The following is a 16,906-nucleotide window of genomic DNA, read 5'->3' as shown; positions in this document are numbered from 1 at the left end:
GAGCATGATAGAACATTAGAGGCGGTTTTTCAAAGGGCTAGAGAAGTAGGTTTGAAGTTTAACGAATCTAAGTGCAAATTTTTAAGGACTGAAATAAAATTTTTAGGTCATATTTTTGATAGGACGGGAGTGAGTCTGGATAATGAGAAAGTGAGGGCAGTTCTGGATATGCCAAGACCAAATAATGTAAAGGAGATGCAGATATTTTTAGGCATGGTTAATTATTTGGGTCCATTTATCAAAAATTTGTCGGAGAAGAATCATAACTTAAGGGAATTGTTAAAGAATGATGTTCAGTGGCATTGGTCGGCTATACATGAGAATGAGTTCAGAAATTTGAAAAGGGAAATAACAAAGGCTCCTGTGCTTACATATTTCGATAAGAGTAAAAGATTGATTTTATCGGTAGATGCCTCTAGAGTTGCTGTTGGTGCCACAATTTTGCATGAGGGTCAGCCTATAGCGTATGCGTCAGGTTCGTTAACGGAATCTCTAAAAAATTATGCTCAGATTGAGAAGGAGCTTTTTGCTATATTATTTGGATGCAGAAAATTTCATCAGTATATTTATGGTTCCAATGTGACTGTGGAAACAGATCACAAGCCTTTGGTAACTCTATTCGATAAGCCTTTATATAAAATTCCACCACGACTACAGCGTTTTATGTTGTGTTTGCAGAGTTATAGTTTATCCGTGCAATATAGACCTGGCAGGGATTTGAAAATAGCTGACACACTGTCGAGAGCTCCCTTGGAGGATAAAGCATTATCTGAAATTGATAGCGAGGTCAATATTCACTGCAATTTTATTTCTTCGCATTTGGAAATTCCTTTTGTTGATGTTTATTCCATTGGGGAGCATAGTAAGAAGGATGACACTTTAATGAAGATTGCAGGATACACACGTAATGGTTGGCCGGATTGTCGTAGTAAACTTGAGGATGATGTAAAGCCTTATTTTAAGATTAGGGATGATATAACGATTTTGGATGATGTATTGCTGAAAAATAGTCAAATATTGATACCGAAAACTTTGAGACGGGGTGTTTTAGATAAAATTCACGAGGGTCACATGGGGGTATTAAGATGTTAGAATCTTGCTCGTCAATTTGTTTACTGGCCTAACATCTATAAAGATATTGAGGATTTGGCATTGAATTGTGAGATTTGTGCTAAGTATCAAAACTCTAATAGTAGACCTGAGTTAATGCCTCATGAGGTAATCGATATTCCTTGGTACAAAGTAGGGTGTGATCTTTTTGAGTTTCAAAGCAAAACATATTTACTTGTGGTTGATTACTTTTCGAAATTTGTTGAAATAGATATTCTTTCATCTGGTTACAGTAGTGCCAATTTAATTATTAAATTAAAGTCGATATTTGCGAGACACGATATTCCTACAATTTTTATTTCAGATAATGGTCCGCCATTTAATTCTAAGGAATTTGGGACATTTTGTCAAGACTGGGGAATTGATCATCGGACATCTAGTCCATATTTACCCAGATCCAATGGTCTAGCGGAACGTATGGTGCAGACTATGAAAAAACTTCTTATGAAATCGGTAGAGAGCAAGTCTGATCCATATGTGGCATTGTTGCATTATAGAACAACTCCGAAGGGTGATTTACAAGTCCATCTGAACTGTTAATGTCTAGAACTTTGCGTACTAAAATTCCTTCTGTTGCCAACAATTTTGATTCTAAATTGATAAATAAAACTGAATATACTGATAAGATACAGTCAAATATGAGGAAAGTGACAGAAAGGTATAATGCTAAATCAAAATCCTTAAAACCAATGCATGAGGGTGACAAGGTAATGTTCAAAAAGAATCCTCAAAGTCATTGGTATCCGGGAAAAGTTGCAGAAATTTGCAAGGAACCAAGGTCATATATTATATTAGATCAAAATGTCTCTAAATTTAGAAGAAGTCATAATCATATAAGAAAATCAACTCAGAGTAGTTTAAATTATGCTAATATTGAGAATGATATAAATTCTGATAATTACGAAAACACAACGAATATACAGGAAACAGAAAGGTCTATACAAAATAATTTATCTGAGGAACAAAATGTTGAAAATTATATTACTCGAAGTGGCAGAATGGTTAAAGAACCTGATAGACTCAATTTGTAATTTTGATATACATAACATTGTATTTATTAAATATAGATGTATTAATTTTATGTTGCAAAGGGAGATGTTGTATATGTTAATACGGCGTTCTCACCAAGCATGTTTTGGGGTTTGAAATGTTTTCCCTTTATAAGCATTTCAAAACGAGTCGTTTTCCCCATATAAAAAAGCAAGTCCAAAACACAAGTTTTCCTCAAAAACACCTAAATTTTAGAATGTGAACCCACCTAATTTGGAATATACCCCGAATAACATACCAATTTCGAAATATATGTCAAATTATTGATATAAATTTCATAGAAAAAGGGGAATAAACAAAGGCTGTGAAGAACATGGACATGTGAAAATAACATAAATCTTTTTCCCTTTGCGCTCGCGTATGTTATTTGAACATACGTTGCATATATTTGAATTTCGAGTAAATGTGAATTTCTAGTTTGCATGGTAACTGTCAAACTAAAACATCTCAACTCGGTGTGAACGGTGAAATGTTTTGGAAAAATGAATGAGGAAAACGAGTCAGTGGGAACATAGCATAAGTGTATACTTATAAGCATTCACATTACGTTCATACTTTATTTATGTAAATACATTTAATTCTAATATGTGTAACCCTACAAATCTACCATACATAGTATAAAAACTTGTAACTATATTATGAAATAGAATAAAGAGTCATTCGTGAATTTGACTTAAATTAAAAAACAACTCTTTCACATAACACCTATATCCAGGTCCAATTCTCCAGAATGACCTCACCATTATTCTTTTAAATGACACATGTTTTCAAAGAATATTATTTCGTAAAAATCCAAACAACAAAATCCAAGATTTCGAGCTAAAAACCGTAACCTTCGGGGTTAATGCGGCTCCATATTTAGCTTTTCGAACCCTCATGCAGCTCGCACAGGATTGTCAGAATATGTTTCCAATAGCAAGTCAAATCATAAAGGATGACATGTATGTAGATGATGTTCTAACCGGCAGCCATGATATCCACTCCGCTTTGAAGGCAAAAGATCAACTGATTGGGGCCCTGAATACTGCATGTTTTCCACTAAGAAAATTGACATCAAACTGCACTGAAATTCTTGAAACATTGCCAAAGGAACACGTTTTGAAGGAAGATTTTCTTGTTTTCGATGAGAGCAGTCAGACCAAAGCACTTGGTGTAAAATGGAACGCCAAGTTAGATTGTTTTTTATTCATTGTACGGAAATTATCCAACAAACCTAATTACACTAAGAGAGAAATCCTCTCTGAAATATCAAAGATTTTTGACCCCGCAGGTTGGTTGGCACCAATCGTTATTCTTGCCAAAATTCTTATGAGACAAATATGGTTAACCAAAATTGATTGGGACGAAGATCTTTTACCCAACGATCCCCAAGATTGGAAGAAATTTTTAGATAGCTATATGGCTATAGATTCCATCCAAATCCCCAGATGGATTTCTTACTCCCCAACATGTCGCATACACTTTCATGCATTTTGTGACGCATCTGAGAATGCGTATGTCACGGCATTATATACTCGTGTCCAATTGGAAAATAATTCAGTTTTTGTAAATCTCCTCACTTCCAAATCCAGAGTTTCGCCAATTAAAACGCTATCAATTCCGAAACTTGCGCTCTGTGGAGCTACTTTACTAGCAGAAGTGGTTGATTCTGTAATTCCTTCTTTGAAAGTTTCCCAGGATGAGATTTATAAATGGACAGACTCAACTATTGTGTTGGCCTGGCTTCAGAAACCAGCTTGTAGTTGGAAAGTGTTTGTTGCCAACCGAGTTTCGATTATTGCCAACAAGGTAGGCGTGGACAACTGGTTCCATGTTGACACTTTTTCAAACCCGGCAGATTTGGCAACGCGCGGAGTTTACCCAAAAGATTTAATCAATTGTCACTTGTGGTGGCAAGGTCCTCCATGGTTGGCAAAATCTCCTGACTCTTGGCCAGTCGCTAATAACTTTGTGCTAGGAACAGATTTGGAGCAAAAGGTAGTAAGAGTTCACGTCGCAATCACTCCAGACCAACAAGATATCCTAGAACGTTTTTCTTCGTATAACTGGGCGTTTCCTCCATCGCAGTCACCCTAAATATCGCCTATCTTTTTATCGTGATTCGTGGGTATTAACGGCAAACGAGGTCCAATATGTGAAAACCAGGCTCATATCTCTAACTCAAGAAGTATTATTGCGAAACAATGAAAGCTTTAACCCGAAAGGAAAACATTCCGAAATCATCTACAATTCGTAATCTTAACCCGTTTTTAGACAAGAATGGAATAATCGTCTCGCATATTCGCCTTCCCTTACATACGATGAGAGGTACCCCATTATACTCCCATATAGTTGTCAATTGAGCCGTCTTTTAGTTCGATTTACTCACATCCTGTGTCTTCATGGGGGGAATCAGCAGGTCGTCAATCTTGTTCTTGAAGAATTTAGTGAAGACTATAATACACCAGTGTAAGGATTGTGTTGTACATAGAAAGAAGGTGCAAACGCAGATTATGGCAGCCTTGCCACCCGAGAGAACAATCCTCGATCGTCCATTCCATTCCACGGGCTTAGATTTTGCAGGTCGATTTGAAATTAAAAGTTTTTCAGGACGGTGTTGCAAAATCAATATGGGATATGTTTGTGTTTTCGTTTGATTTGCAACGAAAGCTATCCATTTGGAAGCCACTTCCTCCCTGTCCACTTCTACATTCCTGGCCGCCTTCCAACGTTTCGTCTCAAGACGTGGTTGCCCTTTAAATGTATATTCCGATAATGGTACCAACTACGTAGGTGCTTCCAAAGAACTCACAAAAGACTTCCTTGTATCATCCAAATCTCATGTTGTGTCCCATTTTTATCCATAATAACCTATCTTGGCATTTCATCCCTCCAGGAGCCCCACATATGGGTGGAATATGGGAGGCTGGGGTGAAAAGCTTTAAGACCCATTTTAGGAAGGTATCAGGGTCGTTTACATACACCTTTGAATAGTTCTGTACATTGCTCGCCAAGATTGAGGCATGTCTTAATTCCAGGCCGATTTACACTATGTCGGAGGACACTGCCGATTTGAACCCACTTACACCTGGGCACTTCCTTACGGGAGGTGTCATTCTTTCTGCTCCAGAACCTATTTACGATAGGCACCCTCAGTCAATAGTAAACCTTTGGCAGCGGGTGAAAGTTTTACACCAACATTTTTGTCAACGATGGAAGTCCGAATATTTAATGGAACTCCATAAACAAATGGAAAGATCCTCAAAAAGATATCGAAGTAGGCTCAATTGTCGTCATCCGCGATGAGAATCTCCCTTCAAACGAATGGAGAATTGGTCGAGTGAAGAGAGTTTTTCCTGGTAGGGACAATCGTACTCGAGTCGCTGAGATCTACACACAAAAAGGAACCATCACTCGACCAATCGTCAAACTCGTAATTCTTCCCACACAGTAGATAATATCCTTTTCATTTTGCGCTCATATTTTTTTTGTTTCTTTCTCCAAATTCTACTATGCAATTTATTACAGAATGCCCCGAATCGTAAAAATCGTGCAACCAGTCAAGAGCTGACAACTACACACAACAGGAGGCCATTTCGATGTCGTATATGTAAGCGTTTCCATCCTCTCCGAAAATGCAGAAAATTCCTTGGAATGGGAATTGCTCAAAGGAAACAAGACGTTAAACTTTTGACTATTGCCGGAATTGTTTAGCTCATAAACTCTCAAAGAAAGGCTGCCTATCCAAATCAGGCTGTCACGTTTGCCGCCGACAGCATCATACACTTGTCTACGATACTCAGCCTCGACAACTAGTTGACGATGTTGTCCCAACCATGAATGAATTACGATGATAAAGAACTCAGTATTCGGATGGTTAATATTCGGAACATATCAAAATTAAAACCATAACTCGTGTATAATTTTGAATATTCAGGGACGCATCTGAGAATGCGTATGTCACGGCATTATATACTCGTGTCCAATTGGAAAATAATTCAGTTTTTGTAAATCTCCTCACTTCCAAATCCAGAGTTTCGCCAATTAAAACGCTATCAATTCCGAAACTTGCGCTCTGTGGAGCTACTTTACTAGCAGAAGTGGTTGATTCTGTAATTCCTTCTTTGAAAGTTTCCCAGGATGAGATTTATAAATGGACAGACTCAACTATTGTGTTGGCCTGGCTTCAGAAACCAGCTTGTAGTTGGAAAGTGTTTGTTGCCAACCGAGTTTCGATTATTGCCAACAAGGTAGGCGTGGACAACTGGTTCCATGTTGACACTTTTTCAAACCCGGCAGATTTGGCAACGCGCGGAGTTTACCCAAAAGATTTAATCAATTGTCACTTGTGGTGGCAAGGTCCTCCATGGTTGGCAAAATCTCCTGACTCTTGGCCAGTCGCTAATAACTTTGTGCTAGGAACAGATTTGGAGCAAAAGGTAGTAAGAGTTCACGTCGCAATCACTCCAGACCAACAAGATATCCTAGAACGTTTTTCTTCGTATAACTGGGCGTTTCCTCCATCGCAGTCACCCTAAATATCGCCTATCTTTTTATCGTGATTCGTGGGTATTAACGGCAAACGAGGTCCAATATGTGAAAACCAGGCTCATATCTCTAACTCAAGAAGTATTATTGCGAAACAATGAAAGCTTTAACCCGAAAGGAAAACATTCCGAAATCATCTACAATTCGTAATCTTAACCCGTTTTTAGACAAGAATGGAATAATCGTCTCGCATATTCGCCTTCCCTTACATACGATGAGAGGTACCCCATTATACTCCCATATAGTTGTCAATTGAGCCGTCTTTTAGTTCGATTTACTCACATCCTGTGTCTTCATGGGGGGAATCAGCAGGTCGTCAATCTTGTTCTTGAAGAATTTAGTGAAGACTATAATACACCAGTGTAAGGATTGTGTTGTACATAGAAAGAAGGTGCAAACGCAGATTATGGCAGCCTTGCCACCCGAGAGAACAATCCTCGATCGTCCATTCCATTCCACGGGCTTAGATTTTGCAGGTCGATTTGAAATTAAAAGTTTTTCAGGACGGTGTTGCAAAATCAATATGGGATATGTTTGTGTTTTCGTTTGATTTGCAACGAAAGCTATCCATTTGGAAGCCACTTCCTCCCTGTCCACTTCTACATTCTTGGCCGCCTTCCAACGTTTCGTCTCAAGACGTGGTTGCCCTTTAAATGTATATTCCGATAATGGTACCAACTACGTAGGTGCTTCCAAAGAACTCACAAAAGACTTCCTTGTATCATCCAAATCTCATGTTGTGTCCCATTTTTATCCATAATAACCTATCTTGGCATTTCATCCCTCCAGGAGCCCCACATATGGGTGGAATATGGGAGGCTGGGGTGAAAAGCTTTAAGACCCATTTTAGGAAGGTATCAGGGTCGTTTACATACACCTTTGAATAGTTCTGTACATTGCTCGCCAAGATTGAGGCATGTCTTAATTCCAGGCCGATTTACACTATGTCGGAGGACACTGCCGATTTGAACCCACTTACACCTGGGCACTTCCTTACGGGAGGTGTCATTCTTTCTGCTCCAGAACCTATTTACGATAGGCACCCTCAGTCAATAGTAAACCTTTGGCAGCGGGTGAAAGTTTTACACCAACATTTTTGTCAACGATGGAAGTCCGAATATTTAATGGAACTCCATAAACAAATGGAAAGATCCTCAAAAAGATATCGAAGTAGGCTCAATTGTCGTCATCCGCGATGAGAATCTCCCTTCAAACGAATGGAGAATTGGTCGAGTGAAGAGAGTTTTTCCTGGTAGGGACAATCGTACTCGAGTCGCTGAGATCTACACACAAAAAGGAACCATCACTCGACCAATCGTCAAACTCGTAATTCTTCCCACACAGTAGATAATATCCTTTTCATTTTGCGCTCATATTTTTTTTGTTTCTTTCTCCAAATTCTACTATGCAATTTATTACAGAATGCCCCGAATCGTAAAAATCGTGCAACCAGTCAAGAGCTGACAACTACACACAACAGGAGGCCATTTCGATGTCGTATATGTAAGCGTTTCCATCCTCTCCGAAAATGCAGAAAATTCCTTGGAATGGGAATTGCTCAAAGGAAACAAGACGTTAAACTTTTGACTATTGCCGGAATTGTTTAGCTCATAAACTCTCAAAGAAAGGCTGCCTATCCAAATCAGGCTGTCACGTTTGCCGCCGACAGCATCATACACTTGTCTACGATACTCAGCCTCGACAACTAGTTGACGATGTTGTCCCAACCATGAATGAATTACGATGATAAAGAACTCAGTATTCGGATGGTTAATATTCGGAACATATCAAAATTAAAACCATAACTCGTGTATAATTTTGAATATTCAGGGACGCATCTGAGAATGCGTATGTCACGGCATTATATACTCGTGTCCAATTGGAAAATAATTCAGTTTTTGTAAATCTCCTCACTTCCAAATCCAGAGTTTCGCCAATTAAAACGCTATCAATTCCGAAACTTGCGCTCTGTGGAGCTACTTTACTAGCAGAAGTGGTTGATTCTGTAATTCCTTCTTTGAAAGTTTCCCAGGATGAGATTTATAAATGGACAGACTCAACTATTGTGTTGGCCTGGCTTCAGAAACCAGCTTGTAGTTGGAAAGTGTTTGTTGCCAACCGAGTTTCGATTATTGCCAACAAGGTAGGCGTGGACAACTGGTTCCATGTTGACACTTTTTCAAACCCGGCAGATTTGGCAACGCGCGGAGTTTACCCAAAAGATTTAATCAATTGTCACTTGTGGTGGCAAGGTCCTCCATGGTTGGCAAAATCTCCTGACTCTTGGCCAGTCGCTAATAACTTTGTGCTAGGAACAGATTTGGAGCAAAAGGTAGTAAGAGTTCACGTCGCAATCACTCCAGACCAACAAGATATCCTAGAACGTTTTTCTTCGTATAACTGGGCGTTTCCTCCATCGCAGTCACCCTAAATATCGCCTATCTTTTTATCGTGATTCGTGGGTATTAACGGCAAACGAGGTCCAATATGTGAAAACCAGGCTCATATCTCTAACTCAAGAAGTATTATTGCGAAACAATGAAAGCTTTAACCCGAAAGGAAAACATTCCGAAATCATCTACAATTCGTAATCTTAACCCGTTTTTAGACAAGAATGGAATAATCGTCTCGCATATTCGCCTTCCCTTACATACGATGAGAGGTACCCCATTATACTCCCATATAGTTGTCAATTGAGCCGTCTTTTAGTTCGATTTACTCACATCCTGTGTCTTCATGGGGGGAATCAGCAGGTCGTCAATCTTGTTCTTGAAGAATTTAGTGAAGACTATAATACACCAGTGTAAGGATTGTGTTGTACATAGAAAGAAGGTGCAAACGCAGATTATGGCAGCCTTGCCACCCGAGAGAACAATCCTCGATCGTCCATTCCATTCCACGGGCTTAGATTTTGCAGGTCGATTTGAAATTAAAAGTTTTTCAGGACGGTGTTGCAAAATCAATATGGGATATGTTTGTGTTTTCGTTTGATTTGCAACGAAAGCTATCCATTTGGAAGCCACTTCCTCCCTGTCCACTTCTACATTCCTGGCCGCCTTCCAACGTTTCGTCTCAAGACGTGGTTGCCCTTTAAATGTATATTCCGATAATGGTACCAACTACGTAGGTGCTTCCAAAGAACTCACAAAAGACTTCCTTGTATCATCCAAATCTCATGTTGTGTCCCATTTTTATCCATAATAACCTATCTTGGCATTTCATCCCTCCAGGAGCCCCACATATGGGTGGAATATGGGAGGCTGGGGTGAAAAGCTTTAAGACCCATTTTAGGAAGGTATCAGGGTCGTTTACATACACCTTTGAATAGTTCTGTACATTGCTCGCCAAGATTGAGGCATGTCTTAATTCCAGGCCGATTTACACTATGTCGGAGGACACTGCCGATTTGAACCCACTTACACCTGGGCACTTCCTTACGGGAGGTGTCATTCTTTCTGCTCCAGAACCTATTTACGATAGGCACCCTCAGTCAATAGTAAACCTTTGGCAGCGGGTGAAAGTTTTACACCAACATTTTTGTCAACGATGGAAGTCCGAATATTTAATGGAACTCCATAAACAAATGGAAAGATCCTCAAAAAGATATCGAAGTAGGCTCAATTGTCGTCATCCGCGATGAGAATCTCCCTTCAAACGAATGGAGAATTGGTCGAGTGAAGAGAGTTTTTCCTGGTAGGGACAATCGTACTCGAGTCGCTGAGATCTACACACAAAAAGGAACCATCACTCGACCAATCGTCAAACTCGTAATTCTTCCCACACAGTAGATAATATCCTTTTCATTTTGCGCTCATATTTTTTTTGTTTCTTTCTCCAAATTCTACTATGCAATTTATTACAGAATGCCCCGAATCGTAAAAATCGTGCAACCAGTCAAGAGCTGACAACTACACACAACAGGAGGCCATTTCGATGTCGTATATGTAAGCGTTTCCATCCTCTCCGAAAATGCAGAAAATTCCTTGGAATGGGAATTGCTCAAAGGAAACAAGACGTTAAACTTTTGACTATTGCCGGAATTGTTTAGCTCATAAACTCTCAAAGAAAGGCTGCCTATCCAAATCAGGCTGTCACGTTTGCCGCCGACAGCATCATACACTTGTCTACGATACTCAGCCTCGACAACTAGTTGACGATGTTGTCCCAACCATGAATGAATTACGATGATAAAGAACTCAGTATTCGGATGGTTAATATTCGGAACATATCAAAATTAAAACCATAACTCGTGTATAATTTTGAATATTCAGGGAATATTCTTTTCCTAATATTGTTCAAGTACAAAACAAGAACAGTTGTAGATGGGACATAGGGTACTTGAACCGTATGTTGATTTTAATGATGTAGAATGCAAATTTGTTCTAGCATAATGTTTTATTTCATTCACGTTATTTATAATAAATAACTGATGAATTATCGATATACTAAGTTAACACGTACCGTATAACTAGCCTATGCTATGTCAATGACTTAAGTAATATTTATGCTGATTTAGTATATTAGTGTAAATGAACTAGTGTAGCAGAAGTCGACAACCTGTCCAATTGTTGACGGTGAAATTAGATTCTTTATTTAAATTGGTCGGCTATTGACTTCTGCTGCTTACAATGCAAATAATATTTAAATATATATGCTTTATAATATAGCAGCGCAAAAGCTGGGCAGTGCACGAGTCCGGAACGGTTTGACGTGGTTGTGGAGTGGGTGGTTGGATTGATTCACCTCCTCTGTTCAGAAATCTCCATCCAAGGTAAAACATCAACAGCATTGAAGACATGATAAGAGCTGTGTAACTTATCGCCATATGGTGATGTCTGTCGGAACGGTAGGTGGTGCGTAAATTTGAAATGTCAGCTTCCCGTAGTTTGTTCTGGAGATCTGTTAGCTGCTCGGTATGGTTTATTAAAAGCTGATCAGTCGAGTTGAGAATTGCAGCGGGCTCTCTCTCATGCGTTGTTAGATTAAATTTCGGAAAGCAAGAGTAAGATGCTTGAATAAAGCTTGATGCATTATAATGACCTCGAAGAGTGACTTCCGAGGTTTTAAGGGTGCAAATTGGTTCAAGGTTGATGATTCCGGAACCTTGGAGCGTGTATTGTAGAGTTTTTGTTCCGCAAACAGTGCTGACGTCAATTTCACATGTGGTAGCATAAATCCATTGGTTCTTGTAATGTAGTTGTTGCCAGATGATAGGCTCCTTGTAAATGTTGACTTTGCACCTGTTTGTTGGTTTATGTCTGAACATATCTACTTCGCACGAAGCCGCCATAGATCCCTTCGAAAACATTGCGTGATTATTATCGCAGATAAAAATGTCACTGCTTGGTTGAATACAGGTGCGAATGTCATCGCTGGAGAGTGGCATGTATTCATCTCGATGGAGATTGATCGCCAAGTACTCTTTTTGGGGGTGTATCGTAACAAGGGTGTCGTTCTCGTTTGCGGGCACCGCAAATATCTTCAACAACTCAAACGTTTGCTGGCCAACTAGAGGAAGTCTTATCTCGAACATAACCTTGTCTTTAGTGACTGCTGCCTTTGTTCGCATGATTTTGTAGAATTGAATGAGGTCAATGTCATCGAAATGTAGAACACGTGATATCGGTAGATGAGCCTTGATTACGTTAATTTCTCTTTGCAGCTGATCCGGCGTTAGTAAGGATGGACTGATCCTACCGTGATGAGAGTCTGTAAGAACATTAACGATTTCCGCTTCAACTTGGCGTAGTCTTGCTGCTGCTAGAGTTAGTTCGTTGGCAAGAAGAGCTACTGTGTGAGCTATCCTTTGCTGAGCTTTGTCTTCTACCACTTGGTTATGTATCGTCGATATGGTGGTTTGGACTTCATATATTCTAGTTTTTAAGGATAACTCGTCTTCCTTTATTATATTCAAGGTCGAGTCGATAATTGAGGTTTGATTGTGTAACAGCGATGTGAGGTGGCTTCTGTCCGTCTCTGCTCTTTGTATCGTATTGTCCATTTCGGCGGCATAGTCCGCGTCTAGAATTCCAAACAGAGATCTTGCGACATTACCGACAATATTTAGAGCACCTCTACGCAATCTCCTTGGCATGATGATATCTCTATCTTGGATTAAATCTGCTCTAGTTTGCTTGAGATGAGATGCGAAATTGTTACATATTGCTTCGTGAGGAGACATTTTGCATAGGTCGGAGAACGTCTTTATACCGTCAGCGAAGTTGTCAATTTCTGATCTAAAGGGTATAAGATTGTAGTAGACCATGAGTTTCCATTCTGCTGTGGCTATCCGTGCCGTACCAATACCTTCGAAATATAATCCGGGTTTAGTTTCCAATGGTTGTGGTCGCATGGGATTGCATAATACAACTGGTTTAACAGTATGTGGCTATCCGTGCCATACCAATACCTTCGAAATATAATCCGGGTTTTGTTTCAAATGGTTGTGGTCGCATGGGATTGCATAATACTACCGGTAGTATAAGAAGAGCCAGTAGTGTTGTGAACAATAAATTAAAGTTATTGGGCCTCGATCGTTTTAATGTGTTTGGCTTCTGTTCATCTGTTGGCCTTGTTCTTTTGTGATCCTCCTTTTCTTTGATATCATCATTGAATAATGGCGCTAGGCGATGGATTGGCCGTTTAATTACACCTGATGAAGTTTTGACATCGACTACGCGCACGTTTCCATCTTGTCCTTTGTAGGTTTTGATGATGCGTCCAAGTGGCCATTGCATGACCGGAACGTTATCCTCCTTGATGATGACAAGTTGGTCGGGTTTGATATTTGCTGAGGTCGTCCTCCATTTGTGTCTCTGTTGGAGTTGTGACAAATATTCACTGAACCACCTATTCCAAAAACTGTGTCTTAGTTCTGACACGAGTTTCCATCTTTTAGATAGTGGTGTTGGTGGCTGGTTTGTTCTGGCGTCAATTTGTGCGGTCAGGGGTTCTCCTATAAGGAAATGTCCTGGCGTCAGTGCGGTTAGATCGTTGGGGTTTGAAGATATGGGAGTTAGTGGTCTTGAATTTTAAATTGCTTCAATTTCTATGACTACCGCTTCCAGTTCTTCATAAGTGAGGGAGGCGGTGGAAACCGAACGCAGAAGAAGATGCTTGGCTGATTTCACCGCTGCTTCCCAAAGGCCTCCGAAATGGGGGGGCTCTGGGTGGGATGAATTTAAATTCGATCATTTCTTTGGTACATGCCCTTCCAATAGTCTCCTGTGATTCCTTCCCGAATATTGAGGTCTCCAGTTCTTTCAGTTGATTTCTAGCCCCAACAAAGTTTGTGCGGTTGTCTGAATATATCGTTTGGCATCGCCCGCGTCGCGAGATGAATCTTTTTAGGGCTCCAATAAAGGCGTCTGTAGTGAGATCTGTCACAACTTCCATGTGGATTGCCTTTGTGGCAAAACAGCAAAAGACTGTGATATACACCTTGTGTGGACGCTTTCCCCTAAGCTTGTAGTGTACCCAAAATGGACCGCAATAATCTACTCCAGTGTTTAAGAAGGGTCGACATGGCGTTATTCTGTCTTCTGGTAAATCACCCATTATGTGTTGATACATTTTTGGTTTGCCCTTCGTACAACGAATGCAATTGTGAAATGTGTTCCTTGCCATTGTTTTGCCCTTTATAATCCAGAATCCCCTTTCTCTTGTAGTATTTAGCAACGTTTGTGGACCGCAGTGATGGTTTTTATTGTGCAGCATCACGAGGATTAGTTTGACGATGGGGTCATTATAAGGCAATATTATTTCATTTCGTATGAGAGATTTGACGCATCTAGTCTTCCGCCAACTCGAAGAATATCTGATTTGTCAAGGAAGGGGGATAGACTGATAATTGGGCTGGATCTGCTGAGTTCTTTGGTTGTCTTTAACTTGTTAATGTCGTCTTTGAAGTCAGCTGATTGTATGGTTTTTGACTATTAGATGCAAAGCTGAAGTTAATTCTATTGGGCTTAGTAGCTTGGTTGCTGGTCGGTCGGCTGACGATGTCCTGCTGTTTTTGATAAATCGCTGCATATAAGCCACAACTCTTTGAAGACAACCGAACGAATTGCGGTGGTTGATTTTGTAGATGATTTGTTCCAATCCCATTTGTAGTGACAATAACAGGCTTTCGTTTGAATTCTAATTCACTTGTTGGATGCAATTCCTTCGCGAATTCCTTAGGCCAACTGTCTTCATTTCCATGTAAAAAAAAGGGGTCCATAGAACCACATGTTGCACTCCGGTAATTGTTCTGTTCTTAAACCTCTGGAGATTAAGACTGCGGGGTTGTTTTTGGAGTCGACGTGTCTCCATTGACTGTTGGTGGTGAGGTCTTGTATTTTGCTGATTCGGTTAGCTACAAAAGTTTTGAGTGATGATGATGCCGAATTTACCCAATGCAAGACAATTTCGGAATCAGACCAGAAGAAGAGCTGTTTGTCTTCGTATCTTAGTTCATTTTTTGTTTTGTTGGCCAGTTCTGCTCCTAGAAGATCTGCGCAAAGTTCTAGCCTTGGCAGCGATACCTTTTGGATAGGCGCTACTCTGGATTTGGCGCACAACAGCCGGACGATTATCCTTTTATTTGGGAGTTCAGATCGAATGTAATGTAATGTAATGTAATAAGCCTTTTCTGATGCGTCCACAAAGACATGCATTTGAACTCCCAAAGTTGTTGAATGAATATCTTGGCTGCCACTACGACTGGGCCTGCTATACCCAACGGATCGTAGATTCGTGCTACATCTGATATGACAGATCGCTTTGTTATCACTGAGACTGGCTGAAGATTTGACCTAAGGCAGAATTGATCCGATGCTGGGGTCCATATTAGTCCCAATGCCTTGATTGACGCGTTTTCAAAATCAAGTTTGACTTCTTGATCATCTTGCGGTATGTCTTGGAGGAGTTGGCGATGGTTTGCACACCACTTCCGCAACTTGAAGCCGGCTTCCTTAAGTAAGGAGGTGAGTTGAGATTGCATTTCCTTAGCTGTTACTAAACTATCTGAACAGCTCATGTGACCAAGATCTTCGTATGACTTCATGAATTCCTTGTATTGTTTTTCAAGATTGTTATCGCGTTTATATCGTCGTTCCAAGGCAAGGAACCTGGAATATGCGGATGTTTCTGATTCACCAAGTGTTGCGGCATCCTCAGACAGGGGTAGACGAACAAATCTTCCATTGAGATCTCTGGTTGTGGTTTGAATGAAGTGAGTTTCACACGCCTGCTCTGCAACTGTGAGATTGCTTTCTGCAGGAACTTCCTCGATTTTCTAGAATCTTTCAAGTAGTTCGTTTGTTGCTGTATCGTCTTCACTAAAAACTGCACATGTTGCTTCGGTTGTGCTGTCGTCGGCTAATCGTCCACTGGCAATCCACCCAAGTTTTGTGTTCCTCAGGACGGGTAAATTGTCTGCTAAGTGTAATGTTCCTGATAGCAGAAGATGAAAGTAAAATTCTGCGCCAAGTAATACATCAATTTTTGCCGAATTTTGGAACGATGGGTCTGCCAGCATTATGTTTTTGGGAATAGACCAGGATGAAATGTCGAACGATACACTAGGTTGATGTGGTATTATGTTTGAGAGAACATAAGCCTCCAGCCTGGATGAAAACTTGCTTGTGAGTGAGTCGAATTTAACGTTTACCCGCTGTGTAGCTTCTCTGGATCTTCCACTAATTCCTTGAATACTTAGTGTTGCTCGTTCTGGTTGAATGGATAGGGTTTTAATTAGTCTTTCGGAGACTATGATGAGTTGGGATCCTGAGTCCAACAATGCTCGGAATTTTCCGGATCGTCCATTGTTGGCTGTTATTTCTATTACTGCTGTTGCGAGTAGAATCCTTGCCGGGCGAGCGTTCGCTGATGCCACTGTGGTTGAGCGTAATGCTTCACTACTAGATTGTGAGGGTTTGTTGCTGGCAATTTGTTGTTTTTCAAGATGGAGCAGCGAATTGTGTTTACATGAACACTTAGTGCATGTCTTGGATGTGCATTCCTTGGAACGATGATCGGGTTTAATACAGTTTACGCAAAACCCTTTCTTTTGTACCCACTTAAGGCGATCCGCAATGTTCATTGCCAAGAACTGTTTACAGTAATATATTGGATGGCCTTCCGCACACAGGGGACATCCGCTTGATTTGTACGTTGTTGTTGTTGCAATTTGCTTTGCCTTGTCCTTTCCACCAACAGCTTCAAGTGCTTGGAAGCG

General features: G+C 40.3%; 4 protein-coding genes across 4 annotated transcripts; 3 read left to right on the top strand and 1 right to left on the bottom strand.

Annotated features, from left to right (window-relative positions):
* The first annotated feature begins 1,649 nt into the window (after positions 1-1,649).
* Positions 1,650-4,236, top strand: LOC142224903 (uncharacterized). The gene is made up of 2 exons (XM_075294681.1): positions 1,650-2,044; positions 2,934-4,236. The coding sequence occupies exons 1-2, from the start codon at positions 1,650-1,652 to the stop codon at positions 4,234-4,236; spliced, it is 1,698 nt and encodes a 565-aa protein (XP_075150796.1).
* Positions 4,237-5,989: 1,753 nt separating this feature from the next.
* LOC142224902 (uncharacterized) lies at positions 5,990-6,677 on the top strand. Its single transcript, XM_075294680.1, has 2 exons — positions 5,990-6,015; positions 6,077-6,677. Exons 1-2 carry the CDS (start codon positions 5,990-5,992, stop codon positions 6,675-6,677), a joined length of 627 nt encoding a protein of 208 aa, XP_075150795.1.
* Positions 6,678-8,430: 1,753 nt separating this feature from the next.
* On the top strand, positions 8,431-9,118 carry LOC142224901 (uncharacterized). The gene is made up of 2 exons (XM_075294679.1): positions 8,431-8,456; positions 8,518-9,118. Exons 1-2 carry the CDS (start codon positions 8,431-8,433, stop codon positions 9,116-9,118), a joined length of 627 nt encoding a protein of 208 aa, XP_075150794.1.
* Positions 9,119-11,293: 2,175 nt separating this feature from the next.
* On the bottom strand, positions 11,294-13,039 carry LOC142224900 (uncharacterized). The gene has a single exon (XM_075294678.1). The coding sequence runs from the start codon at positions 13,037-13,039 to the stop codon at positions 11,294-11,296; it is 1,746 nt and encodes a 581-aa protein (XP_075150793.1).
* Positions 13,040-16,906: the final 3,867 nt, after the last annotated feature.

The sequence above is a fragment of the Haematobia irritans genome, chromosome 2 (genome assembly GCF_050003625.1).
Source record: "Haematobia irritans isolate KBUSLIRL chromosome 2, ASM5000362v1, whole genome shotgun sequence".
Classification (NCBI taxonomy): domain Eukaryota; kingdom Metazoa; phylum Arthropoda; class Insecta; order Diptera; family Muscidae; genus Haematobia; species Haematobia irritans.
Note: the sequence above shows the minus strand (reverse complement) of the source record. Positions and strands in the feature narration are given on the sequence as shown.

Coding starts and splice junctions, on each gene's coding strand:
- LOC142224903 (XM_075294681.1), top strand. CDS start 1,650: ATGTCTAGAACTTTGCGTACTAAAATTCCTTCTGTTGCCAACAATTTT. Junction 2,045..2,933: donor AATATACAGGAAACAGAAAG/GTCTATACAAAA, acceptor ATGTTTTCAAAG/AATATTATTTCGTAAAAATC.
- LOC142224901 (XM_075294679.1), top strand. CDS start 8,431: ATGATAAAGAACTCAGTATTCGGATG. Junction 8,457..8,517: donor AAGAACTCAGTATTCGGATG/GTTAATATTCGG, acceptor TTGAATATTCAG/GGACGCATCTGAGAATGCGT.
- LOC142224900 (XM_075294678.1), bottom strand. CDS start 13,039: ATGCGACCACAACCATTGGAAACTAAACCCGGATTATATTTCGAAGGT.
- LOC142224902 (XM_075294680.1), top strand. CDS start 5,990: ATGATAAAGAACTCAGTATTCGGATG. Junction 6,016..6,076: donor AAGAACTCAGTATTCGGATG/GTTAATATTCGG, acceptor TTGAATATTCAG/GGACGCATCTGAGAATGCGT.